This window comes from Orcinus orca, chromosome 2 (genome assembly GCF_937001465.1).
Source record: "Orcinus orca chromosome 2, mOrcOrc1.1, whole genome shotgun sequence".
Classification (NCBI taxonomy): domain Eukaryota; kingdom Metazoa; phylum Chordata; class Mammalia; order Artiodactyla; family Delphinidae; genus Orcinus; species Orcinus orca.
This window is the reverse complement of record NC_064560.1, coordinates 20,621,191-20,648,514: the sequence shown is the minus strand read 5'-3', so window position 1 is coordinate 20,648,514 and position 27,324 is coordinate 20,621,191. Positions and strand designations below refer to the sequence as shown.

Sequence of the window (27,324 nt, the reverse complement as noted above, 5' to 3'; positions counted from 1 at the left end):
TTACACGGCATCCATGAGGCTCCAGGAGCAGAACAAAGCTGACAATCTCGCCGTGCAGTGGGACCAAGGAGAAGACTCACGTCTTCATTAACAGTGTGGCGAGCCAATACCAACCATGGCTGTGCAGTTAAGACAGAACAATCAGACAGGAAAGATCTATGTTGCTGCTGCTGCTGCAGGAGGTCTTGTCAGGCTGTGAATGGGCACAGGTACCCACCGTCTTATCTCTACGGTAAGAGTGCTGTTTTAAGGATGAAATGGGACCATATCTGTAAGATGCTTTGCCCAGTGCCTGACACATAGGAAGAGCTCAGCAAACGTAGGCTCTTCTTAGTCTCATTCCATATTATCTCAAGTTTAATATGCCCAGTGCAGAGGCCCTCACATTCTCCCTGTTCTTCTCACATGTTCCCCATCCCAGTTCATGGTACATTATCCTTTGAGCTACTCAGCCGAAAAGAAACCCCGAACACCTGCCGTCATTTCGTCTCCTTTCCTTCACTCACGTCCCACATGCAACCCAATGGCAAGGATTTTTGGTTTTGTCTTTAAAATGCATTCAGAATTGACCACTTCTCACCCCTCACTGCTCTGCCCCTGTCCAAGTTCTCATCGCCACCCGCCTTTGTTCACAGCTGAGAGGTGCTAACTCCTCCGCCTGCTGCCACCCGCCCTCCGCACGCCCTGACCCACTCCTTAACCAGCAGCCAAGAGAAATCCTGCAGTAATTTCCCATCTTTCTAACGACCTTGTGATCTCATGATCTGGCCCCAGATCTTCTCTCTCGTCGACTTCTCGGCCCCTCACACACTCTTGGCTTCAGCTTCGCCAGCCCTCCTGTTCTTCCTCAAGTACACCGGCCACTCCTGCCTCAGGACATTTGCACTTGCTATTCCTTCTGTCTGAAAGACTCTCCTCCAAAGACCTAAATGTCTGGCTCCCTCAGCTCCTTTCAGTCTATTCTCAAAGGTCAACTTTCCCAGGGGGGTCTTCGTTGACCATCCTGATTAATATCACAACCCCTCGCAGCACTCTCCTCCTCCCCATGCTTTGTTTCCCCACCAGCTACCTCGCTTACGTGTTGGCTTTGCCTTGCTGTTTCCACCACTGGAATGTGAGCCCCACGAGGGTGTGGGTTGTTGTTCACTGCTCTATTCCCAGTGCCCAGAAACAGTGCCCACTACACAGCAAACAGGCAGTAATTGTTCACCGAAGGGAGGGAGGGAAGGAAAAAGGGAAGGGGATACAGTGCACTACTTCTTTGCCTCCAACGACCTAGAAAAAAAAATCCAGGCTGATCAAGTGTGGAGCCTTGCTTGGGTTCTAAACTGGAATGGAGAGTCCTTTGCACTTCCTCGGCAGGGAAGGGAAGTGCGGCAACCCCTTGGATACCTGTCCCTTCATCTTTCATTTAGTGCCGGCACAGACGAGTCACCGTTAGTTCGTGGCCCCCACTGCTGCTGATCTTAGGCATCCTCCCCACTGTATATGGGGGAAGAGGTGAAGAACAGAGCAGGGCTCGAGGCCAAGTCTTCTGGGATGCTAGTTCTTAGGGAGGCCCCTTGGCCTTATGGAGGTCAGTGACAGGTCCCCAAGTTAATTCACTCCCATGCTCGCTCACAGAGGGGTAAACATGGATAGTGCACATTTCCTGGCTGGGTCAACAGCTTGACAGAATAGAAAGTGTGTTGAGCTGGGGGTCACGGGATATGGGCTTTAGTCCAGGCTCTGCTATCAACCAGGTCCAGAAGCTCCATGACCTGAAGGAGACCAGTCACAGCTGCCACAACCCCACGAAATAAGTCACTGCTCACCTTCTCAGGAGGACCCCGTCCAGATGTCTCCATGAGGCCCCCAGCATGCTTGGGACAAGAGCCTTACCAGTAATTGGTGGGAGGGAAGCAGAACAGGACACTTGGTGGTGACACCGGTGCTTCATACACAATAGCTTTTTCCTTCTTGACTTGTTTTCACTCATTCATTCAACAAATGCTTACTGAACATCCATCCAGGTAACAAAGGCACGTTTACAAAGGCTCTTACCTTCCGCGGGGACCTCATTTCCTGGGTCTCTGACTCCACTTTTTTCTTTCTCTCTGAGCTCTAACCCTCATGCCGCTCCCTGGAGTGAAGCCTAGGACCTCTTGGGCAAGAAAGGTGTTCGCCCCCGTGCCAGATGGTCAACAAGAGTGTTCTCTTTGGGGAAGTGACAGGCCTCCAAAGGCCCAGCTGATGTCTGCTGCAGACTCCACAGTCTGTAACCCCATCACATGACAAATGGGTTGGGTGACCTGTCTCAGTGTGGACTTCAAAACATGCTTTAGAAGGAAGCGGGGAGTGAGGAGGCAGGAGAGCAGACACTAAAGACTTGCTGGAAACAAACGTGGCAGGAGCTCTGGGTTCTGCAGGGACGGGGCTGTCAGAGTTGCCATCAGCCACATGGCAGGAGGCCCAGGCACAGCAGGTGGCAGAGACACAGCCTTAATCAATAGCTTCTGTAAGGAATTAGGTGGGTTATAACTTCCAACCTACAGCTTGGCTTAGCTAAACTGCATTATCTTCCCTCTCCAGAGTAACATACACAGAAGTGAACGAGAGTGGGTGTCATCCACCCAAGACCTGCGGCTAAGCGGCCTGTTTGTAAACACAGTAGGAAGAAAAACAATGTGCTAAGGAGAACAAGTCCACAGGCACCTCCTCCGCTTGCTGGAAGCTGCTCCAGGAGATCCCCGGCAGCATTTACCCTTTTCCCTCGAGAACTTGCTGAACTGCCTTCTGGAGATGAGAAGGACCACCTCCAACAGTCAGATGAGAGCCTTCTGACGGTCTAGACCTGTGAGATAACCGAGGTCTGCGAAGACGTGGAAAAGCAGACACCCCACTACCTCATGTATGCCCCTGAGCTCCCGAGGCAAACGGCTTGCGCTTACGCCAGGCAGCAGCCTCTGGCCCCCTGGCGTGGGAGTGACGGAGCCTGGGAACCTGAGCTTCTCCCGGACGGCTCTCCAGGGGCATCTGGTCTTTATCCTCGTCACTCACAGCGTGCTCCCCAGTCTAGCAGCATTGGCATCACCCAGGAGCTTAAAAGGAATAGAGATCCTGGAACCCACGGAACCAAATCTGCATTTTAACAAGCTCCCCAGGCGATTTCCACACACATGGAAGTTTAGGAACCAGTGACTGTGGTAATGGATGGTACAGCCCAACCTCCAGTTGAAATTCACCCTTTCCTCAAAAGTTCTGCGTAACTTAGGACTGTAAGAAGAGTGAGGCCTCGGAAAACTCTAGGCCACTGGGTAGACTCATAACTGGGATCTGACACCTTTACTTAAATATAAATGTGATGTTGAGGATCTCAAGAGAAGTGATACCAGGTGGGAAGAGTCCTAGGTACGGGAGGGGGACAAAGCAACAGGAAGGGTGTGAGGGACATAAAGGCAAACCAGGCTTTGTAATTCTGCCGACAGCCCGGTGGGCGACTTCCTTCGTGGACTCTGTGGAAGATGGTGCCCCCACTGCAGGGCCGGGCACCATGGAGCCTGGAACACTGACTAAGCTACTGAAACCTGCCACCAGCGAAGCTGAGTCCTGCTGTACCTCTTTAGCGAGCCTCAGCCAGCAAAGCCCCTTCCTGTCTTTGACGCCGACATCCAACTTCATGACTTCCAAACCCACCACGGCCTGAGTCAATTCTAGAGGCCCTGGGGCCCCAGAAAGCACACACGGGAAACCCTGCTGAAAGGAAGTTCACCGTGTATGTCACAGGCAGCCTTGAAAGCGGGGCTGAATGATGGATGTTTCATCTGATGGCCTTTGGGAGCCACCGAAGGTTTTTAAAGCAGGAAAAGGACATAATCCAAGCTGGGCTTTAATGGTAGGATTTGAGATTGTGTCTGAGTAGAATGTTACTGCAGGAATCCAGCAAGTGTTACTGAAGACTTCAACTAGGAAGTTTTGTTTTTTAATTGGATGTGTAGTGAACAGAATATGACTTTATTCTGATAAACACTTACGGGCACACAGCAGACATTCGGTAACGCTGTGGGATTCAGGGACCTCATTACACAGGCCAGTCTACACAGTGATGCAGGGAAGACTTCGGATTTGTTGGACTCTTTCACCCATATTGCCAGTTCTTGAATATCTGCACCAGGGTTGGTTGGTTGGTTGTTCAGGTAACTAGGCTTTATCCTCCTCTCGCTCTCCGGCTGAGTGAGGGCTGTCCGGCTGACGGCAGGGGTCACCGCAGTGCCCACCTTCCTCCTCTGGATTTGTGTCTTCAATCTGCTTTGGGGTGGATCAGCAGCAGGGACAGGTGAGGTCTGGTTCCTGCCCAGTCGTGAGACCTTGGGCAAGTTGTCCCCGGACAACTCTGGGCTTGTCTCTCCATCTGGAAACTGTTCATCACACGATGCGGGGAGCTTCAGGAATTGCCTGGCCTGAGTCCAATGGGTGTGGTCTGTCATCCAGAGAGTTTCCCCAAGAGCACAGCGCTCCAGCTCTACCACTCTACATGTAGGACATTAGTTGGTTAGTCAGCCCGGTTCCTTCGGGCCTCCTGTCCTCGGGTGAAGCTGCCAGGTGACTGGATTCTGGGTGGGTTAAGTTGTCCCTGCTTCCCTCCAACGCACTTCATCATAAAAGAACATCTGGTTTTCTTTGCATGGCTCTTAATTTCTTGTATCAGTTTCAATTAGGTTCTAGTTTTCCCTGCTTCTCTCAGCTTATCTCAGGCCTAACTCAGATCCCAGTGTTTTTTGTTTTGTTTTGTTTTGTTTTTTTAGGCACTGTACAGATATCCCTTCTCGGGACTCGATTAAACTCACACACTCCATCTGGTGTTACAAGAGCTGTTTCAAGCCTGGATTCCTTCTCTGAAGTTACCTGCCAACAACCCACCCATAAATTAATAGTTACGGTATGTTTATTGTTTCCAGACTTCTAACAGTATACTGATTCTGGGCAGAAGCTTAGCATCTGGTTTAGCTAAAGAATATAATTTTCTACAAACCACGCAATCTAATTTTATCATCTGGTACTCAAACACGAAGTCAGTGGCCTTTAAACGCTGATGTGTGCACCATGGCCGAGCCACTTATCGAGTTTCCACCAGTCTGCCATGACAATGTGGGTGTTTAAAAAAAAGAAAGAAAATAAAGGTCAATATAGTGGATTTTTAAAAAGGCTAACTACATTCAGTTTAATGGACTGTCCATTTTTCTGATTTATGCTCTTTCTTCTTTTTCACCTGTGTAACAATATTCTTTAAAATATTTTCCTTTTGGGACTTCCCTGGTGGTGCAGTGATGAGATTTCTTGCTCCCAACACAGGAATTAGATCCCACATGCATGCCGCAACTAAGAGCTCGCATGCCACAACTAAGGAACCCACCTGCCACAACTAAGACCCAGCACAACCAAAACAAATATTTTTTAAAATGTTTAAGATATTTTCCTTTTAATATACATTTGATAAAATAAAAATGGACAATTCTATGTACCTCAAACTTTGTAGAATATTTTCCTGATCCATGAACTCCAAAAGATAGGCTATCCCAGGCGAATGGAACATCCAGTGATTTTAAAAAGATGGGCCAAGTCCAGGTTTAAAACCTCCTCACCTCTTTCTGGAATCAATAAACACCCACCATTGTTTCTGATGGGGCCAGCGGGGAAGAGAAGACAGCTTCCCACACAGGCTTTGAAACAGAAGCAAATCCAACATCGACTTACTCAGCCGGAAGAGACTAGCAGGGATTGGACTCCCCCTTGTTTCAAGGCCTTCATATTTCTGAGTTACCTGCCTTTCAAAAAAACTATTATTGCTTTTCAAACTGTCACTCACTGGGCATCACTTGACCTTTAGCTTCGATGTGAAAATAAACAAGTGCCCTTTCACCCCAGGTCACACCAGCCTCAGACAATCAGGGTGTGGCTTCCAGTAGTGCTCTGGGCTCAGGGCTCCTGGCCTGTGACCACCTGCTGCTTTTCAGGGCTGCCCCAGGGACCTCTCTGATTTCCTGCCCCTTCTTCTTCCGCCAACTCCCCAGCTGAAAGAACAGGAAGGGAAGGAGCAGGACTGTTTAAGGGGAGGGCTTGGCAGTTTGAGGGCCTCTCCATGGAGGATGGGCACTTGCTGAGTTCCATTGCAAGCCCTGTCAGTCTCATTCTTGGCGAAAGCCTTTAAACGGTGACCCAAGCGGGAGGTATCTGCCCGGCCTCCCTCTCACCTCTTATCCCTACCGACCTGGGACATGCCCCCATCTTTAGGGGTCTTTACCCCTCTTCATCACCCTGTCTTACTTCAACGTGGCTCATTCTTACGTCCCAGGTGCCTGCCCATCAGTTCTAAAACCTTCTTCAGAGTCTGTCTGTCCTTAAGGCTTCGAAGCTCGTGTACATAGAACTTCCCTGGCCCTCCCAAACCTACGGTGAGTGACCCCCGACCCCACCCGATGCATGACCTTCAACACCACAATACTGTCTGCTTCAAGGCTGGCCTGATGGGGAGGCAGAAGCTGGAAAGTCAACCAAGGGCTATGTGAATACTGTTTGTAGCTTTGTTCACTGAGCAATAAATCAGACATCTTCCCATGTCAGTACATATCAGGCCATCTCCGTATTTTTAAAGGGCGAACAGTGTTAGCATCCTTTTATATGGTTACACTCTAATTTAACCTATCCTCTGTTGATGGACATTCAGGCTATCTCCAGTTCTTCTTTATTACAAACAATGGTGAAACAAACATCCCTTTACATCCACATGCATTTCTGCTCTTGGAAGTGGTGTTGCTGTATGGATAACACAGCATGGGAAGTGGCACATTTGGGATGCATTTTCCTCCCACCAGCAGGGCACAGACATCATTTTTGGCCAACTGTTTGTCAATCATTGCTTCAATTTCAGTTCCTCTAGTTAGTGGAGATGGAGGATATGTTTAATCGCTTTGTACTTATCTGTACATTTTCTTTTACTATGCTTTGCCCATATTCCACTTGGGGGTACTTCACAAGTCTCAAGGCGAAAAACAAGCCCTTTAAATATAAATGATATTAGCCCTTTCCCTATACAAACATTTCTATTCATCATTTAACATTTATGGAGCATCTCTGTCCCAGGCACTGTATTACACGTACATTACCTTAGTACCTCTTCAGAGCGACCCTGCAGGGAAGGTCTCATTTTCTCTATTTTACTCAAGAGGCTGAGGTCCAGCAGGGTTAGTGGAAAAGCTAAGACTCATCTCCAAGTTTGCTGCAAGCCTGAGTTCCTTCCACACACCATTCAAACCCTCTAGATAGAAATGCCCTCACATGATTTTAAGGTGTCTCCGGATAGTAACAGAAGAATGACATGGGAGCTAGAACAATAAAGACGTAGAGGTGGAAAGGGAAGAACGTCTCCTTTCTTCATGGTCAAAACACTTTGCTTGTTAAGAGAGGCAGGTCATTCATGGCTTCTCAACCAAGATTTCAAGCCCAAGGCTCTGGCTTCTTGCAGTTTATTCCTATACAATTGCATCACATGGTTCAGTTCTGAGGCACAGGTTATAGAATCATGAAATATTGGACTGTGTGTTTAATTTTTTTAAAAAATCCTAATTCCTAGGCCCCAGCCAGGGAGATTCTGACTTATTGGTCTGGGGGGGGACTGAGCATCAGTATTTCTGGCAGCTTCTCGAGTGGCTCTCGTTCACAGCGCTGGTTGAGACCCGCTGTCCGAGGTCATCTCCACCACCCTGTCTAGCTCGAACACTCACGTTTTAGAGCTGAGAAAGTAAAGCCCAGCAAGGGAACGTGACTTGCCCAAGCTCACCTGCTGACAAGGGGCAAGCTCAGGCTGCAGCGCAGGTGTGAGGGCCTCCAGTCTACTCCAGCAAACTGCCGACGGCCAGGGCCGTCGTCATCCGCCTTTCCAAAGGTGGTCCTGCGAATGTATTATTCGTGGGTACAGACACGGTTGATAATGTACGACTGCCTTCACGTTAGCAACTTGCACTGTCTGTGCCATATTTGCTACTCTGCGTCCTCTGCTCCCAGGCTGTCCTGCGAGGGCCCCTCATCTCCCACGGCCATGAGCCGGTTTCCTCGGCCCATTACCGCACCGACTTCGCTGCCCGTACAATTCAAGCCGCATCATTTCTCACGAGCATCACCTTCGTGCTTGTCGTTATCACAGGGGCCCGAGCGCACTGGGTCCTCCTCCCTCCTGGTCCCTGCCACAGATGTGGGTCTTCATTTATGCTGGTAACAAAGAATGCCAGCCTTCCCCACACGACCGTCCATCCATAATGCCAGGGACCATCTGGTCTTTGCTCACCACTGTTTTCCTAGCACCCGACATGGTACCTGCACAAAGCAGACAAAGAGACCTGGGGTCAGGGCACCCTCCCCTTAGAGTCTGAGGCAGAGCCCTTTTCAAACTCTCCTCCGACCCCCAGAGTTTGCAGATCAGAGAACCCAGGCCTGGGGAGGCCCAGTGCCCTGCCTGGAGCCACACCAGGGATCTTGGCAGAGCTGACAGCCACATTCAAGCCTGGGCTTTCTGCGAGCCACGGTTCATCGCTGATTTGTGCTTAGCTTTCAGAGCAGTGAGCCTCTCCACCATCCGCGCACGGCGACTTCTAGATCACACCTCCTTAGTGCGCTGCACATGGCAGCAAAACTCAGAGAACTGCTCTCCAGAGTCAAGGATGTCCCTGGCGGGATATGAGAGCTTTCTTGATGCAGCCTGCTTTATCTTCAGATTATGCTGATTTTCCTCCAAATTAAAGTGGAGAGTCTGAACTACAGAAAGGTCAATCATTGGTGCTTTAACCCCCATGAATACAGAACGTAACAAACTGGAATAAAACCACAGGCTGGCTGGTAGAGGTCCTCGAGTGGTTGAATGGTCAGAACTACCCTCTAACTGGCATTATTTCCCCATGTAAATCCACCCCTCCCAGCCCCTCCCTCCACCCACCCTTCTCTGGAGAGACCGGCATCGCCGCCCATGGGTGCCAACCTGGCCCTGGCTCTAGGAGAGACAGCAGATGACGGCACCAACCCCCAAACTGTCAAACCCCAATTGTTTCTTCAGTCAAGGCAATGGGCCTTTGTGCTGCACTGAAGCCGCCGACCATTTCCTCCTTCCTGGGACCCCTGCCCCCCTAGCCAGGGCCCCTCCTCTCCCATCGCCCTGTGCCGTCCCTCCCCCCACGTGTCGTGTCGTGTCGTGTCGTGTGTGCCTCTGCGCTGCTCACGAGACTCTCAGCTCCATGAAGTCAGGGTCCACACCCTCCTAGTCTCTAACGCCCAGCTCCGTGGGGTCGTGTGACAACAGGTAACGTTCCTCGTTACTACCGCGTGATGACACTACACTGGATACTTTGCACAAGTCAACTCATTTAATCCTCACAACTCCATGAAATAAGCGCTACAATCTCCATGCTACAGAGGAGGAAATGGATCACATCAGGTCCCCGAGGACACGGATGCTGTCGTCCTGCTACTTCACGATTTCCCAGAATCGACAATAGTGGCCTCCGTGGATGTCGACTTCAAACTCGAGTCAGTCTGACTCCGAAGCTCCGTCTTCAATCACCGGGCACGTGGGTACTGCGGAACCAGTCCAGGACTGCCTCTCTGAGTGCTTCACACCTTCTTCCCTGGGGCATCTCTTAACTGTCAGTGACCCCCCAGGCTCTCCCATCCTCAGCTCATCTTTTCCCGAGGCAGGTGCTCTCCTATGACTTGATCCTTACATGCCAGCAAGTCCAAATCTCCCTGGAATTCCCGGCTGCCCATCAGACAGCACAATCTGTCCGTCCCCTATTCCTCAGATTCTACACGTCAAAACAGAAGCCATTTCCTCACCAAGCCTCCACCTGCTCCATCTCCTGAATTCTTTTCATCAGATTGTGACCCCACTATCCACACCACCACCCAACCTGGGAACTGAAGAAATCAACCTTGAGCCTCCTCTCCCCTCAACAGTACAGAATGATGTGTAAGCACACAGGCTCTCAAGAACACAATTCTATTCACAAGAGCAAGGAAAATAAAACACTTAGGAATACTTTAACAAAATAAGTGTTAAGGCTAAAGCTACAAAACCTTGCTGAAATTAAAGATCAAAATGAATGAAAAATAAAAACCAAATGAAAAATAAATTAAAAGTCAAAATTAAAGGGTTTCCCTGGTGGCGCAGTGGTTGAGAGTCCGCCTGCCGATGCAGGGGACACGGGTTCGTGCCCCGATCTGGGAAGATCCCACATGCCGTGGAGCGGCTGGGCCCGTGAGCCATGGCCGCTGAGCCTGCACGTCCGGAGCCTGTGCTCCACAACGGGAGAGGCCACAACAGTGAGAGGCCCACGTACCACAAAAAAAATAAAATAAAAAATAAAAATCAAAATTAAAGATCAAAATAAATAGTCTATGTTTATGGATCAAAAGACCCAACATTTTAAGATTCCCAAGTTGATCTATAGATTCAACAGGTTGTTGTTTTGGTCTGGTTTGGTTTTTGAAGAAACTAACGAGTTGATCCTAAAATTTATATAGAAATGCAAAGGACCCCAAATAGCCAAAACAACTTGAAAAAGAACAAAGTTGGAGGATGTACACTTCCTGATTTCAAAACTTAAAATAAATACTTATATATATGGTCAACTGATTTCTGTTAGAGGTGCCAAGGCAATTCAGCTGGGGAAAGCAGGCTTTTAAACACATGGTGCTGAGACCACTGAATACCCACGTAAACTTAGATCCTTACCTCACACCTTACATGGTAATAATTCAACACAGCTCACAGACCTAAGTATAAGAGCTAAAACTATAACACTTCTGAAATCAAACATAGGAGAAAATCATTTGTGACCCTGGGTTAGGCAGAGAGATACAATACTAAAAGCATGATCCATAAAGAAGAAACCAATAAACTGAACTTCATTAAAATTAGAAACACTCACACTTCAAAAGACACCATTAAGAAACTGAAAAGACATGTCACAGACTGGGAGAAAATATTTGCAAATATGTCTTATAAAGGACTTGTATCCAGAGTATTTTACGAACACTTACTTTTCAAAAATAAAACCCAATTAAACAAGTGAGCAAAAGATCTGAATAGACATTTCACCAAAGAATATACATGAATGATTCATAAAAAGATGAAAAGACGCTCAACATCATTTAGCCATTCGAGAAATGCAAATCAAAGCCACAATGAGATATCACTTCACACCCACTAGAACGGCTATAACCAAAAAATATAAAACAACAAGTATTGGTGAGGATGTGGAGAAATCAGAACCCTCAAACATTGCTGGTGGGAACGTAAATGGTACAGACACTTTGGAAGAGTGTGGGAGTTTCTTAAAAAGTTAAACACAAGCTTATCATAAAAACCAGCAATAGCACTGCTAAATACATATGCAAGGGAAGTGAAAACAAGGCCACACAAATACCTGTACACAAATGGTCACAGCACCATGTGAAAACAATCCAAATGTCTATCAACTGGTGACTGGATAAACAAAATGTGATATAGCCATACAACAAAATACTGTTCAGCAATAAAAAAGTAGTTACTAATACATGGATGAACCTCAAAAACATTAGGCTAAGTACAAAAGAAGCCAGATGCAAAAATCCCACATATTATCTGATTCCATTTATACGAAATGTCCAGAAATGGGAAATCAAAGAGATATAAGGTGGATTAGTGGTTGCCTGAGGCTGGGGGTGGGAATGGATATTGCAAATGGGGACAAGAGATCTTTTTGAGGTGACGGAAAGGTTCTAAAATTGGTCTGTTGTGATGGTTGCACAAGTCTGTAAATTTACCAAAAAATCACTGACGTGTACACTAAAATGGGTGAATTTTATGGTAGGTAAGTTATACCTCCTTAAAACTGTCGGTGGGGGGGAGGGACACACAGGCCCTAGATTCAGATTCAAGTCCAGGGTCTCTTACCTACCATGTCACCTGGGGTAAGTTACTTCAACTCTTCGTGCCTTAGTTTTCTCATCTGTAAACTGGGAATTAGGGTCGTACACACTTCAGAGAGTTATTCTGAGAATTAAGTGAGTTAATACAGGTAAAATGCTTAGCACAGTGCCAGATGCACAGCAGGCATTCAGTAATGTTAGCTACTTTTCTTAATTATTGTGGTTACACTCAACCAATTATCAAGTTTTGTCAATTTTACTTAGTAAATAGTTCTCAAGTTCATCACCTTTTCTTCGTAACTTCTTCCCTGGCATTGAGCTCTGGACCACCTACCTTGTAGACAGAACACCTGCTGCAATTGTCCTAACTTCCCCCAGGCCTGCGCCCCTGCATCCGCCTCCACAGGCCACAAAAGGCCCTCCAGGACCCGGTCTCTGCAGACCCTCCCACCCCATCCCACATGCACACCAAAGCGAGAAACTTCCCCACACGCACCACGCAGTTGCTCGTTCCATCCTCTCTGTACAAACGCCCCCTTCCCCTCCCTTTAGTCCATCTACTCTGAGAATCCTCCACACAGGCCCTCCCTCACCCTCTTGAGTTGGGCTTTTCTGTGCCCATAATAGTCACCTGTGCACATCCCGCCCCCAACACTGAATTGAGACACAGATTACAAAATGTGCCTCTTATCTTGAAGTGTGAACCTAGCACAATCCCAAGGCAACTAGTACACTGTAGGTGCTCAATAAAATGCTGACCGGTCAAGTGGACGACCAGGATATGCAGCACCTTCTCAGCTTCTCACATGGGGAAAACGCACTTGGGCTTCCTGACAGCTTAAGCCTCTTTTTAGCCTGTCACTTACGGAAAGTGACAGAGGTTGTCCAGGAAAATGGAAATCCTTGTAAGGCTCTACCTATTTGGAAGAACTACTGTAAGACGTAATGAGAGAAAGCACCGGGTCAGGCCACCTTCAGCTGAAGCCACTGCTACTTTCCACAACTGCTAGTAGTTCATAAGCATTTACAGAGATGGCTGGTAATGTTAGTCTTTCCAGTGGAAATTTTCTTAACTTACCTGAAATCAGAGTTTCTAATCTCTGAAACTGACCTGTTAAGAATTTTTGAGACAGCTCACAGTGGTAATATACAATCAATTTTAAAAAAAAATTTCCCCAGTTCTAACGAGCAGCAGGGGTCAAGATCCACTCCTATGAAATCTAACATTTGTTCCTCTATTTTTCAGGGTTCTTATTGATAAAATGGTGGCAATTATGCTTAGATTTATGGAAACTGAAAATCCTTCTGAAAGTACAATTCATACATAAATGTTAAATGGAATCCTTTCTTCCTATTCTCAATACCTTAGGTCATTATAAAAGTAAAGTCAGACTTATTAAAACCATCTGGTCAGTAAGTGTTAATATCAATATTAGAAATGAAATTTAGGGCTTCCCTGGTGGTGCAGTGGTTGAGAGTCTGCCTGCTGATGCAGGGGACACAGGTTCGTGCCCCGGTCCGGGAAGATTCCACATGCCGTGGAGCGGCTAGGCCTGTGAGCCATGGCCACGGAGCCTGTGCTCCGCAATGGGAGAGGCCACAACAGTGAGAGGCCCGCGTACCGCAAAAAAAAAAAAAAGAAAAAAAAGAAATGAAATTTAAAATCCATTAAAGGACAATTAAAACAAAGAAACAGACTGCCAAAACCATAGTCTCAATTAACCCACAATCAAGTGCATACTAAAACAAAGGTGTGACTCTAAAAGATAACTGAGCGGGGACGAAGTGAGAGAGAGTGGCATGGACTTATATACACTACCAAATGTAAAATGGATAGCTGGTGGGAAACAGCCGCATAGCACAGGGAGATCAGCTGGTGCTTTGTGACCACCTAGAGGGGTGGGATAGGGAGGGTGGGAGGGAGATGCAAGAGGGAGAGGATATGGGGATGTGTATGTATAGCTGATTCACTTTGTTATACAGCAGAAACTAACACACCACTGTAAAGCAATTATACTCCAATAAATATGCTAATAAATAAATAAATAAAGATAACTGAGAATAGTATTTCCAGAAGATTAAGCTGTAGATCCTCTGTGAATAAATCCCTATTTGTGGAGATGGAATGCTTTTCTCTAATCATGAAAATGAAAAGAAAACGGATCTTAGCAAAGTATTGACTAGGCATCATTTTTGTGCTTATAGTATAACGAGCCCTGAGGGAGAGATCTGAAATGACAACAAATATAAAACTCCATGTTAAAGTGACACTGAGTATGACATAAATTTAGTATAAGAATCTTCTTAAAATGAAAAAAAGTTCAAACAATCACATCACATCCTGTAAACAACCATTTTTCTTCTCTGGAAATGCCCCATTACCTGAATCTCTCTTCCTTCTTTTGAGAAACATTCTGTCATTGACAGTGAAGGGTATCGGGATCTGTTACCCCAAAATATGCCACTGGGCAATAAAAACGATTTTTGAGCTGAAGGCATTTGAGTTTCTGAAATCCCTTATCTGCCTAAAAGCAGAGCGCCACCCCCCCCGCACCCCCAAAGAACACAACTCTCCTAAATCCCCTCCTGGGTCAACTCTATAATCTCCTCTTCTGGCGCCCCACCAGACCCCGTCACAGACGATCATGTCTCCCACCTGCTCTCTTAAGGCCCATTTATTTTCCAGAAAGTCACCTGCTTTTCTGTAAGTGCCCTTTCTCCCCCTTACCACCCTCACCCCTGCCTTGACTAGGTTGGGTGGAGAGACCCCAAGCTAACCCTCCCTTTGAGTGACTGATCACCAGGTACCACGTGAATGCAGGACGCACGTGTTAATGACCTTCCAGTTGCTTTTCTCCCGTTGGTCTGTCCTTTGTCAGTCCAATCTACAGGGCCTGGGTGGAGAACCTAGAGGGCAGAAGGAAGAAGAATTTTTTTTCCTCCCCTGCAATACCAGGGTGTCTGATTTGACAGCTATGGCTATCTCCCAGCTCTCAAAGCTATTTTAAAAATCCTGTAAGCAACATAAGCACCTGAAAGAGTCAAAGTTTTAAAACCCTTTGAGACACTGGGTCTAAGTTTCTTTAACTTTTCAAACTAAATATTAAAATATAAAAACTATATCAAAGTGCTTACTGTATTAGGCAAAACTGCTATGAAGAAAAGACTTAATAGTGGCAAAACAGTTACTCGTGTACATGTAGTTAAAGCAAAATCGGTCTCCACACCATGAAGATCCTCACCAAATGTTTTTTATAAATATACTTCGCCTACTTTATGAATGGTATTTCATATTTTATACTTATTTCACTATTTATCTTTTATTAAAAGATAAATTTGAAAGAGTAAAATTGTACGGTGGCAAAATGACTCTGAGTTATATTTTCCTCATTGAAAAACTAACAGATCTACATTTTCTAACGGGGGAAGACTGAAAATAATACCTTATCACTATTAACAATGGCTGATTAAATCAAATAAAGGGCAGGTGATGCGGTTCTAAATACAGAACTACTGGAAATTAGTAAAACATATACAACTGTGATACATATAAAGTCATGTAGGCAAACGCTACGCAGTATCTGCTCAGTTAGAAAGGAACTAGATTTAGAAAAATCAGAGATGCCATCTGAAAAAAGCACATAAAAGACACAAAACAAAATATACTTATTTAGCATGTTAAAAACAATCACATCAAAAGAAGTATACAGATAAAAAAGTCATAGGTGACATAAGAAAATAGTGTGTGTGCATATATTTTTTGCATATATATATATATATATATAAATCTACAGTATTTACCACTGTTGATATATATATATATTTTGGAACAGCTCTGATGCTGCTATCATAAACTAAATTGTACAGCTTGGTTTATTACAAGTCACAGAATCATGGTTTAAAATTGGAATTCACATCCCCAGCTACAATTTTATATACATTTATTTCTAAGCTTCCACATGATCTGAACCAGGAGCCTGGTGGATCGGAGTTTCCGTGCAGTGTTTGGCTGCTAATACACTGCGTTTGTTTTGCCATTTAATAACATCATTACCAAGTTGATTAAAATTATATTAGGCTCATTATATACATAAAAATATTGTCACATTCACTAGCTAAACAAATGTTACTCTCATTTTAAAAGACATACTTCTGTACCTTGAAAGCTTAAAGCCCCAACTTGCAACAAGAAGAACCATCAATGTTAGGTTTTCTATTCCCTATTGTTCAAATAGGATCAAAGTAATGTTGAAAACAAGCTCTCCAGTGAAACCCAAAGGCATACTTTCTTAGAGTGCCCAAAACTTGGTCAGTGTTTTGGTCATTGTAGTGTAACAGAAGATTTTGAAAGACATTGCTGATTTGTTACCATGAACCTGAATTTTTCACTGAAACAAACAACAACAAAAAAAGATTTTTGAAAGTATGAAAGTCACGCTATTTAAAAAAAAACAACAAAAAACCCACCAAAATCTGAGGTTCCTAGTAATAATTAGGATCATTTTTTACAATTTTACACAGCGATAATTTAACGGCCTACGAGCAGCAATATTCACTGACTACATTCTTTAAAGAAGAGGGCCAGGAAAAGATCATGTAAATGCCACCCCGGGGCCCTCTGCGGGGAGACTCCACAGTAATTTAAGGGGCAGAAGTAAGAAGTAACCATATTGTTAATCTTGCTTTCAAATGAATGTAAAGGAATTTGTTCTGCTGCCCCGTGTGAGTGCTTGATGATCAGTAACTTGCAGCTTCTCCTGCTGGCATCCGCCGGAGGGCTGTGTGTACTTCCTGGGCATCTGGCAAGGAACACTCTGCTCTGAGCTTTGCGAGGGTCAGACCAGAAAAAAGGGCACAGACGCACGAAAGCTGATCTCTTGGTGAACACGGATACATTGCGCGCTGCACCTTTGGTCATAAAATTAAACTGCCCCGATTTTAAGCACCATTAAGTGGTTAGCCTTTCTCTCCAATGTCTTTAATCTTCAGATTGAAAACTGAATGAGCAATTGAACGAGAAAGCTGAGCATTCCATGAGATGCTGAATTAAGCCAGGGCAAACCCTCAAGTCAGTTTAGGACCTGCGTTAAAAATATAAGGGGGGAAAAAAAACATGACCAAAAGACAAGGTAGGGAAAAGAAGTAGAATAAATTATTCCATGGATCTAGATGAAAAGTAGTTGTTTTTTTTTTAACATTTCTTTAGTTCTGTGTTCAAACGTGTATGCGTAGATGCATATAGTATCTATTAAAAGACACGTACACTACACATAGCCTTAAAATATCTATTCTACAGTTTTTCAGTGCTTTGTATCATTACTCAAAATAGAATGGACTAACAGAGTACAAATATTCAGATTTTGGAGAAAGATATAAATGAAACTGTGCGTGCATCCCTAAATACTATTGCTATGTTTCCAGGTTAAATTCTTTTTAACAGGTTCAGTGATGATGCAAGTTAAAAGCTCATCTTAAGCAGCATCTAGGTGGGGATGAAATCACTTCCATATATTCTTACTACTGACATACACGAGAACTGTGCGAGTTGTTCACAACTGTATAAAATACTGCTTTGGCAATTATCAACATAGCAATGTAGGTTTCATATGGTTTCTATTCTCTCGTCTGCAGCAAGTACAGATCAATTCTCACAGCAATACTGATTCCTGGATAGAGAGTCCATCCCGATTCCTGTAGTGATATACTGGAGGTGAGGGCCCTGAATACTGATACCCACATGAACTGGCATCTTCCAGAGCTGGGGAAGTTCGATACCGCACCGGACTATCTACTGAAACTGCAGGGAGGGTGTGGTCCTGATAGGGGACGTGTTGAAAGGTGGGGTATTTGGGTAAACTACTTAAGTGGCTACGGTTGGCATCACGAGTCCACGACTGTCCGTGCATCTCCGGTCTCAATGTGTAACCAACTTCCGACCATTTTCCGTTATTATCTGGCAAACATTCCACTGGAGGAAGGAGGAATTTCCCATTCTTTGGTGACCCTGAATTGCCCGAATATCCCGCAGCACCAATATCAACAGGGAGAACTTCTATTCGACTGGACGGCTGGACCAGAGGAGTTGCGCGGCTGTAAGATTTCTCTGGAGAAACATCAGTCGAAAGAGTAGAACCGTAAGGTCTCCGGGAAGGATTCACTGGTGTCCCGTGGGGAAACGGTGGAGACACAAAGCTGCTGTTAGCAGCAGGGATGCGCTTTGGAGAACTGCCCTGGTAAGTGGGGGGGTCACTGTAAGATGGGGGGTGTGCTGCCCCTCGATCCTCCCCGTCTAACTGGGATGGATATTTTGCATAATTCGGAGGCTGTAATTTAAATGTAAACGTGTTCGGGGTTCTGGATGGACTGGAGCTGGGCTCAGCGTGCCTCCTTGGGCTGTGAGGGTAGGCCGCACCCCTGGGGCTCTGGGAGCGCGCCCTCTCCAGCGCCTGCTCCAGGGCCGCGCTGGCTCCATCCCCGGGTACGTTGTCATACTGTGAGGCTGTGGAGCCACGTTTCCCTTCGTCCGCATCCAGCACCTTCAACTTCTGCCTGACGCTGGGGGCCCACGGATCAGCGGAACCGGGGACGGTGACTCTCGGCGTGGGGTGTGCAGCCCGACTTCGGCCTTCAATGGCATACTTGGCGTTTTTCTCAATAGCTGAGATATCTGACGGCTTATTCCATTTGGGCACAAACTCCTTCCTGATGTGTGAAGTGGCGTTGCTATTCTGGTTAGCGGCTGCGTGGTTATACTGCCTGGAATTGTCCTGTGGACCCGATGGAAGTCTCCTTTGAAAATCCACCTCATCTTTAAGCTTTTTACTCTCCTCGTCCACCGACTTCCGCCGCAGCTGCCGTGCCCTCTCGGGGGTACCTGTTCTACTTTGATGGGGAGGGGAATGCTCGTGGGCTTTGTAAGGTGACGAGCCGCTCTCTCTCCTGCCGTCCAGATGCGGACTTGACCTGCCCACACTTCTCTGTCCGTTGCTCAGGTGACTGATGCCAGCTGATTGAGATTCAGGGGGAAGTTGTCCCAAAGGTTTCTTTGGAAATTCATCCTCTTTACCTAAAGGGAAAGATCAATTCATAAGTGACATAAGTGCATGAATAAATGGTATCAAATATAAGAACTATATCATGAATAACTGCTTACTTTTCATGTGTGCACTCAAGCACATGCACATACATACACAGACACACAGAATTTTAGTGGCTTAGGAGAAGCATTTTTTAGAGAGATTCATACTAAGGCATACCAAAACTCAAAGTCTTATTATGCAATGTGCAGATGGGAAAATTTTATAACCTTATGAGTAAGGATCATACAATCGTGTAACATATGATTCTTATATTTTGTTAAGATAGTTACCTGCTTTACCGTGAATGAGAAGCTGATATTCTCATTTCTTTCCCTAAAACAATCCTGCAGGTCAGTAGTTCAGTGTCTCACCGTTACATTCCTTCCACTTAAGCATACCTCAACTAAAACAGTTTTGGAATCTCAGTAAAATGGTTCCTAACAACCTCAAGCAGGTCTGCCAAGTTTAAAAGTTAACTGATGACCAACTGTGGTCTCCAAGTTATCCCCAGATAGCTTATTATTATTCTCTCAAGTACCTTCCACCATATACAAAGAGACGGCATTCTCTATTTCCAAATTACTACTCTAAGAGGGTCCTACTTTAAATGCAAAAAAAAGGGAAAAAGAATAAAAAAGAAAGAGAAAATCATATTAGATACTTTTGGTTTTACATTTTAAATAACTAACATGGGAAAATTAATGAGGACTTAAAGGAACATGCAATAACTTGGGCATTTTGTAAACAGTGTTTAAAATGATCCACAATATGGACTCCACTAAATACCATCCTGAAAAAAACAACAGACTCCACTTGTAAAAATTCCAAAGCTTAAGACGTATGTTTTTTATGTCTTCTATTACTACAAAACCGTATATTCTCACTTAAAAATAAGTCATTGCACTCTTCAAATGCTCCGCCACCCACCCACCTAACAAATGTTTCCTGAGGAAAGCCATGAGTCCACCAGCTGTGAGCAGGCGGACGCCGCCTCATTTTTATGTAGCTTACGGTCTAGGTGATGATAATTGTATTATTTACCCACATACCATAATTTTCTTTAAGATGTTAAAATAATTCAATGAGCTTTTCTTTGGGAGGGGAGGGAGTAGAGAATGATGGCAATGCGATATCCTTTAAATAGTTAAGCTACCAGAATAAGAATTATTGAGCTAAAGATACTTTATGCTTTTCTGATTCAGTGGTCTTGGCATAATCAACATGGTTCTTGCATCTTTCTATAATAAAGACATTTTATGATATATGGACAGACTATTTTAAGCGATAACCCAAACTTGAAAATGCTTGTCATTGAGAAAAGCTTTGTTTATGAATGTTGCATGTAAAATAGTCTGGAGCATTCCAGTTCAGCCTGACTAGCCTCATATGAAATATCTGGAATTGAGGTGAGAAAGTTGACTCAAATGCAGCCCTAGTCCAGAATATTCACAAGTAGTCATTCAGCCTATCAGGTTAAAAACGAACAATAAGGGGCTTCCCTGGTGGCGCAGTGGTTGAGAGTCCGCCTGCCGGTGCGGGGGACGCGGGTTCGTGCCCCTGTCCGGGAGGATCCCGCATGCCACGGAGCGGCTGGGCCCGTGGGCCATGGCCACTGGGCCTGCGCGTCCAGAGCCTGTGCTCCACAGTGGGGGAGGCCACGGCAGTGAGAGGCCTGCGTACCGCAAAAAAACAAAAAAACGAACAATAAAAATAAAATTAAAATCTATCTGGTGTCCCCCAAGTTTTTATCAGCTCTACAAGTAGCTATCCATTTAGTCCCAAGGAAACATATGAATTCCTTCTTTCCTGTAAGAAAATAACCACAACAAACACAAATTATCTGGAAGATATGATAGAAAAACCGAATGCAGGAATTTTCTCTTCGCCTCCACTCTGACAACTCTCTAAGCGCACAACAGAGTAATTGGACTGGCCGATTGATATTTCATCAGATAATAACATCAGCCTTTTCAGGTTGGTGTGTAGAAAACCTGATGGAAAACATAACCATTAAAAAGAAAAGGAAAACAGTGGCTCCTGGAGAGAGTGCTAATTCATGCCTGCAAGATGCACGTTACAGGGACAGACAGATCAGCTGTGGAGATCCTCACGCTGAGCCCTCCAAGCCGTCCCACGTCCCCACCACTCGATGGCTCCCGGCAGCCTGCAGAGAGCCGCCAACACTCTACTTCCCATGAACTCATTCTAAATGTTTCTAAAAATTCTCCACAGCGGTATTAAAAAAACAAAAAAAAGAAGAACAGATTTCAAGCTGCCCGGCTGCTGCACGTTGCACGCCTTCTCCCTAGAACACCGTCGATCAGCGGAAGCCTCACCTGCTTCTCTCAGTCCAGACCCTGCGTTGGGGTTTCAGTCTTTATCAATTCACAAGTCACGAAAACAGTTGCTTGAAATTAGGTTTTTCGAGGGTTAGCTATCTGCTATGGTTTGAATGTCTGTGTCCCCCTAAAACCCATGTTGAAACTCCCCAGCGTCACCTCCATGTAATGGTGTTTGGAGATGGGGTTTGGGAGGTAATCAGGTCACAGGGTGCAGTCTCGTGATGGGATTAGTGCTCACACCCTTTCCACAGTGGAGTAACGGATGGGGCCACCAAGAGAGGTGGGGCCTCCTGGGTTTTTCCTCCCCCCCCACCTCGGGGACTGCAGCCACGGGTCCCTCTGAGTTGTGGTCGACAGTGGGGTGAGGAGTGGCCCTGGCAGAGCAGGAGGAATGCCCAGCTGGAGAGGCAGTAGTCAGACAGGGGGTTCTGGACCCCGCGCGGGCAACCCACCTCCTTCTGCTGTCACGCCTGCCCAAATACACCAGAGGGGGTGACATTGAAGAGGGAAGGAAAGGCCGGTACCTGATTAATGTGAGTGACGTGCTGGGCAGGGCCTGGCAAGTGTAGCCCTGGGACAGAGCCACACGCCCTGTGTCCTCTGAGGTGGACGGGGCACCAGAGCAGGGGGTGAGTCACCAGAGAATAGACGTTTGCTTTTTCTCTTCCTCAGCAATGTCTGTGTCTAAAAACCACCTCCTTGTTATGGGCTGAATTGTGCCCCCTCAGAATACCTATGTTGAAGCCCTAACACCCCAAACCTCAGAAGGTGACTGCATTTGGAGATAAGGCCTTTACAGAGGGGACTAAGGCTAAATGAGGTCAGCGGAGTGGGCCTCTCATCCAACATGACAGGTGACCGTATAAGAAGAGGCGATGTGGACAGAGACACACACAGAGGGAGGACCACGTGAAGACACAGTGAGAAGGTAGCACCTAAAGCCAAGTGGAGAAGAAACCAACCCTGCCCTCACCTTGATCTTGGACTTCCAGCCTCCAGAATCATGAGAAAATCAATTCTGTTGTTTGAGCCACTGTCTGTGGCACTTTTGTTGTAGCAGCGCACACGGACTAAGACACTACCCTTCGGTCTACATCCTAAACCTCAAAACTGATTTGCTTTTACTAAACACAAATTTTATGGATTGCTTTTCCTGTGAGTGAAAAGTCACATATTTCATTATTTATGATCATCTGCTTTTATGGTTCTAGGACATTTTCAATGTCAACAATGTAATGAAATCAACTACAGTAATTAAAACTTATTTTAGGGGATTCCCCGGTGGCACAGTGGTTGGGAGTCCGCCTGCTGATGCAGGGGACATGAGTTCGTGCCCCGGTCCGGGAAGATCCCATGTGCCGCGGAGCGGCTGGGCCTGTGAGCCATGGCCGCTGAGCCTGTGCGTCCGGAGCCTGTGCTCCACAACGGGAGAGGCCACAACAGTGAGAGGCCTGCGTACTGAAAAAAAAAAAATATTTTACAAAACCAGGTCAAAAAGACAACTGAACACAATAAGTGTGGAGGGTGGACACAGGCAGTAACAGACCCACAGGGGTAACTCGAGTTCCGTTACTTCACAGATTCTTGTGATTTCCTATGGAAACGCAGACATTCAGCTGTAGCTACTTACTGATGCTGATAAAGATAAAGGGCATCTTTGTAAGTGTGGTACCCAGAATTTAAGCAATATTCTAGGTTTGGAGTAACTGAAATGAAGTACAGTGGGGTTTAATAAGGGACTGATGCAATGGAAGAAACTTTTTAAGAACACTTTACAGTGGTGGTGGGAGAGAGAACGTGAGGGGGAAGAGGTACTAGGGGAGAAAACTGAACATCACGTCCTGTTCCTGTATTCTATTGTCCATAGACTTCCATCCTGAAATCCTTTGGATACATAAAAGGCCCATATCAGTAAAGACTAATAGGACACAGGGTAAAAGGCAGGATTACAAAAATAAGGCACATATTTCTCAGGAGAAGGAATAAAAAAGTAAGAAGGAAGTAATGGACTGAGGTGGTAATTTCATGCCTGAAACAAAATGGAAAGGTACGTGTCATCCATACAAGGGAGTTTTAATTTTTCAATATAATGGGTAAGAAAAGTACTCACCTTACACTTAACACTACTTTATATTCAAGTCAATACACGAATTTTTCTAAGGAAGAGACATTAATATTCTATGCATCTACACATTATATTAGAATTAAAAGAAAATTTTAGCATGTTCCATTTACTTAATGGTCAAGAGGCCAAAATCCACACTGGGAAAAAAAAAATCTGTGACTGTTCTAAAATATCAAAAAAGCAGCTTCTTAAAGTTCTTTCATGGTAGCCCATAATACATTTCCCTTTCACCTTAGCAGAAGATAACCTACTTAAAGTGCAGTCCTACTTATTTTGCAGACCTTCCTATAGCATCTAAAATATTAACAGAATTACAGGTAAGGTTTTGACAAAATGTCCACTCATTCAAATGTAATTAATCTGAATTAGAGTAACGATATACCATTTAAATAGTACCAAAACATAACGGTTATAAATACCCAAGATCTACGTAGCTATGAAACTAGATATAGCAGGGTTTGGAGAGAAAAAAAAAATCCAGTGCAGACAAAAGGACATTGCATCTAATTAATTTCTGAATGTCAATCTCTCACTAGGAACTAGGATTCTGTAAGAGGTGCATGGTGAATACCTCGACTGTACAAAGACATTTAGAGGATATGGCCTCTTTGCCCCCATAAAGATTATCAATAAGCATGGAAGAAAGGAAAGTAATTTGAAAAAGGCAGTAGACAAGGATATAAGAAGGAGCTTTCTAAAATGGAAGTGCTTAAGAAACCTAATTCCTCCCAATTTTAAGGACAGTAATGCAAGTTAGGCAAGGAGGCCTTGCTTGGTAAGGGTAAGCTTATTCCCCGGTGCCAGGGCCAGGCCGCAGTGCTGGGAACAGTGCCAGGCTACACCTACTGTCCATAGTGACCTGGGACAGGGGAGCAGGGTAGGGCCACCAGCAGTTGCTGACTGATGACACACGGACTCTGCCATGTCCAGTTTATTCCTGTAAGTGACCCAACCCCTCTGAACAGCGCAGCTCCTCAGTGATTCAAGAGCGAGCAAATGTGCACTTGCTGTTGGCATCTCTAAGGGTCCTCAGGGCCACCGTGACCATGGGAAGGGCTGTCTCTCAAGAGGAGTGAGAAGAGGGTGGGAAGGAGGGACCAGAGGGGAAAAGAGAGAAAGAGGGGGGAGGAGGAGGGGAGGGAGAGGACGGGAGACAGAAGGGAGGAGTGTGGAGGGCAGCAGGGCGGGGGGGGGGGGGGGGGGGGGGGGAGGTGGAGCATCGCCCCACCCCCACCCCCCGAGGCCGCTGGGGCCCATGAGTCTGAGCAGGGACCTGCTCCTGTTTCTCAAAAACTGAGCAAGGCTGAGTCTCGGCAACCACAGCACCAAAACCCAAGGGCCCTGCGCCTGGGGGAGCTGACCTCTGTGTGTAAGTACAAAATCAAGAAAAAAATCTACCCAACCTCGTTGCAAGGCGATTCTTCCGTGAAGATTAGTTATTCAACTTTCCCTGAGCTGAAGCCGTACTAGGCAGACCCTCCAAGAAGTACATATGCCATCGTCGTATTTTCATATGCTAATAAATATCCCTTGCCCTTTCCCACAAAAGTAGGTCCAAATAAGCATTAACCATTCTTGTACAATCTCTTCATAGATTCACCTTAACCTCCTCGAACTACCTGTCCCCCAAAACACACACCGCTATACTTGGCCTTTGTTTGGTTTAAGTATCTCCTTTCACCCCTCAGCAACTGAGTGTAACTAAAAGATTCAAGCATAACTGATGTCAAAAGAAATAGCTATAAACAGGCAATAAGTACTAATATTTATTATGCACATTTTCCCCTGAAAACCAGGAGTTTAAATGATATTTTTCACTAGCAGTCCATTATGTGAATGGTGAGTATTTTTATGCCAGTGCCAACAATTAGACTACTCTGCTCAAAAAAAAAAAAAAAAAAGGAACTACAGCTTGATATATTTCAGGATAAACGCAAAAATGCTTATTATTTTTTCTTAAATAACTTTTTTCCTTGAAAAAAAAAAAAAAGAAAGAAAAGCCACCGAAAAGAATACTCCTAAGCATCCCTAAAGAAATACGGGAGAGTCTCAAGCCCCTTTGGGCTGGTCCATCTCTGATCTTACTCAGGTCTCTGTCACCACCCAGTGGACACCACATGCAACTACAAGTCTCACAGACTGCCTCTGAAGACCTGAGCAGCTTTCTTCGCCCAAGGATACGTAATTACAGGAAAGTGCTCTCAATGCTCTTCCCTGTGAGCAACTTTCTACTTTTAAACTTCAGCAACAGAATACATGTACTCTGACTGTTCTAACAGTTTTCAGTGATAAATGGTGGGGACCACTGTCAGGAAAATTCTTCTGGGACAGAATCATCTTATTCCTTTTTCCAGATTAAATATTAAGTCCATTTAAGGTTTCAAATATTGTCACAAAATTACTGATTTCAAATTTATATCTGAAAAACAGAGCAGTTTCATTTCTGTTTAATGTACTATAAGCCAGAAGAATATACAATTCAAACACTATTACAGCTTTCAACAAGGTGATCAAAAGAAATACAGTATGCTTTCAAAATTATAGCTATGATAGTTTCAAAAAATCCAAAAAACTTATTGTAGTTAGGCTCATAGGCTGGACTTCCTTTCTAGCAGATTAAACTTGAAAGATAAGGGAAGCTGAAAGGACATAATTATTTAACACATTTATTTTTATAAACCTATTTTAATGCCAAATAAATTAAATAGATCTTTGTGAAATAATTTTTAAAACCTGTACTGTGTGTTTCCTAGGGTTTCAAGTCACAAACACAGTACAAACTGCTGTGCATGTGTAACATCAGTTTCCAGTATACAAACAAATAGAAGTGAAAACGCACTCAAACCCTCAAAAATTGAGACAGAACACATAACTAAACTGACTTGTCTGTGTGTGCAATCGAGATACAGAAAGATTCCATCACCTCCAAAAACTGCCTCCCACTAACCTTTTGTAGACGATAGGTTTTTATATCCTAAAAAATACATTATAGCTTCATTTGTTCATTAAAAAATATCGATTGAATGCCTACTCTATGCCAGGCACTGCCCTAGGTGCTGGAGACACGAAGACACGGTCACGGTCCTCCAGGAACTTACTGTCTAGTGCAGACATCAAACTAACTGGCACGGGGGTGACGCCCAGCGAGTGTGGGGACAGATGCACACACGGGGCAAGCACGTTTCCAGCACAAAATACCGGTGACCAAACTCTGCGGCTTTGGGGAGGTGGGGGACTGGCCGAGTCTTCAGGAAGGAGACAAGGCTTAAGCCAAGCCGTGTGCACTCAGCAGGGTGGACCGGGTCAGAGGCCCGGGTGGTGTGGAGCCCCCTCACCACGTTCCCCCTTAACCGCCAGCAAGAGCAGAGCAACATCAACCAGTGTTCCCGTTGTTATTTATCCACCCCTCTCCTTTTATCCCCACACTACCCTCCATCCCCTTTCTACCATTTCCTAGTAAAAGATCTTACGAACGACTGCTACCAGGTTTCCTCATGTGTAAAATGAGGACGAGTACTTTTTCTTAGAGTTATTTTAAGGATTAAATGAGACAGTGCGTGTGGTATGTGGCAGACAGCAAGCATTCAATACATACTAGCTGCTAGTTAGATGCTAAATCATCCCATTCCATTACACAGGTTTTGAGATTTTATTCTCGTGTTCAAATAGTTCTATTACATACATATATTTTTTTCTTTATGTGTCTTTTACTAAAACTTGTCTTAAACTCTTTTTAAAAGTAGGCAAGACATTTAAAAATAAATGTTGAAATAGCAAGAATATAGTTAATAACTGCTGTTCCAAATGCATTCCCTGCTACAGGAAAGAATTAGTAGAAAAGGGA

The 27,324-nt window shown here is 45.1% G+C and overlaps 1 protein-coding gene across 16 annotated transcripts in view; it reads right to left on the bottom strand.

Annotated features, from left to right (window-relative positions):
• Nucleotides 1-9,367: 9,367 nt before the first annotated feature.
• USP6NL (USP6 N-terminal like) overlaps nt 9,368-27,324 on the bottom strand; it is a 193,265-nt gene continuing 175,308 nt past the window's right edge. For 15 of the 16 annotated variants that reach the window (XM_033439201.2, XM_033439206.2, XM_049706144.1 and 12 more), the window contains one exon: nt 15,597-19,000. In XM_033439201.2, coding sequence (XP_033295092.1) covers nt 17,583-19,000 — 1,418 coding nt within the window. In that variant the 3' untranslated portion in view covers nt 15,597-17,582. Of the gene's footprint in view, nt 19,001-27,324 lie in introns of all 16 variants that reach the window. The other variant, XM_049706147.1, reaches the window with a different exon arrangement.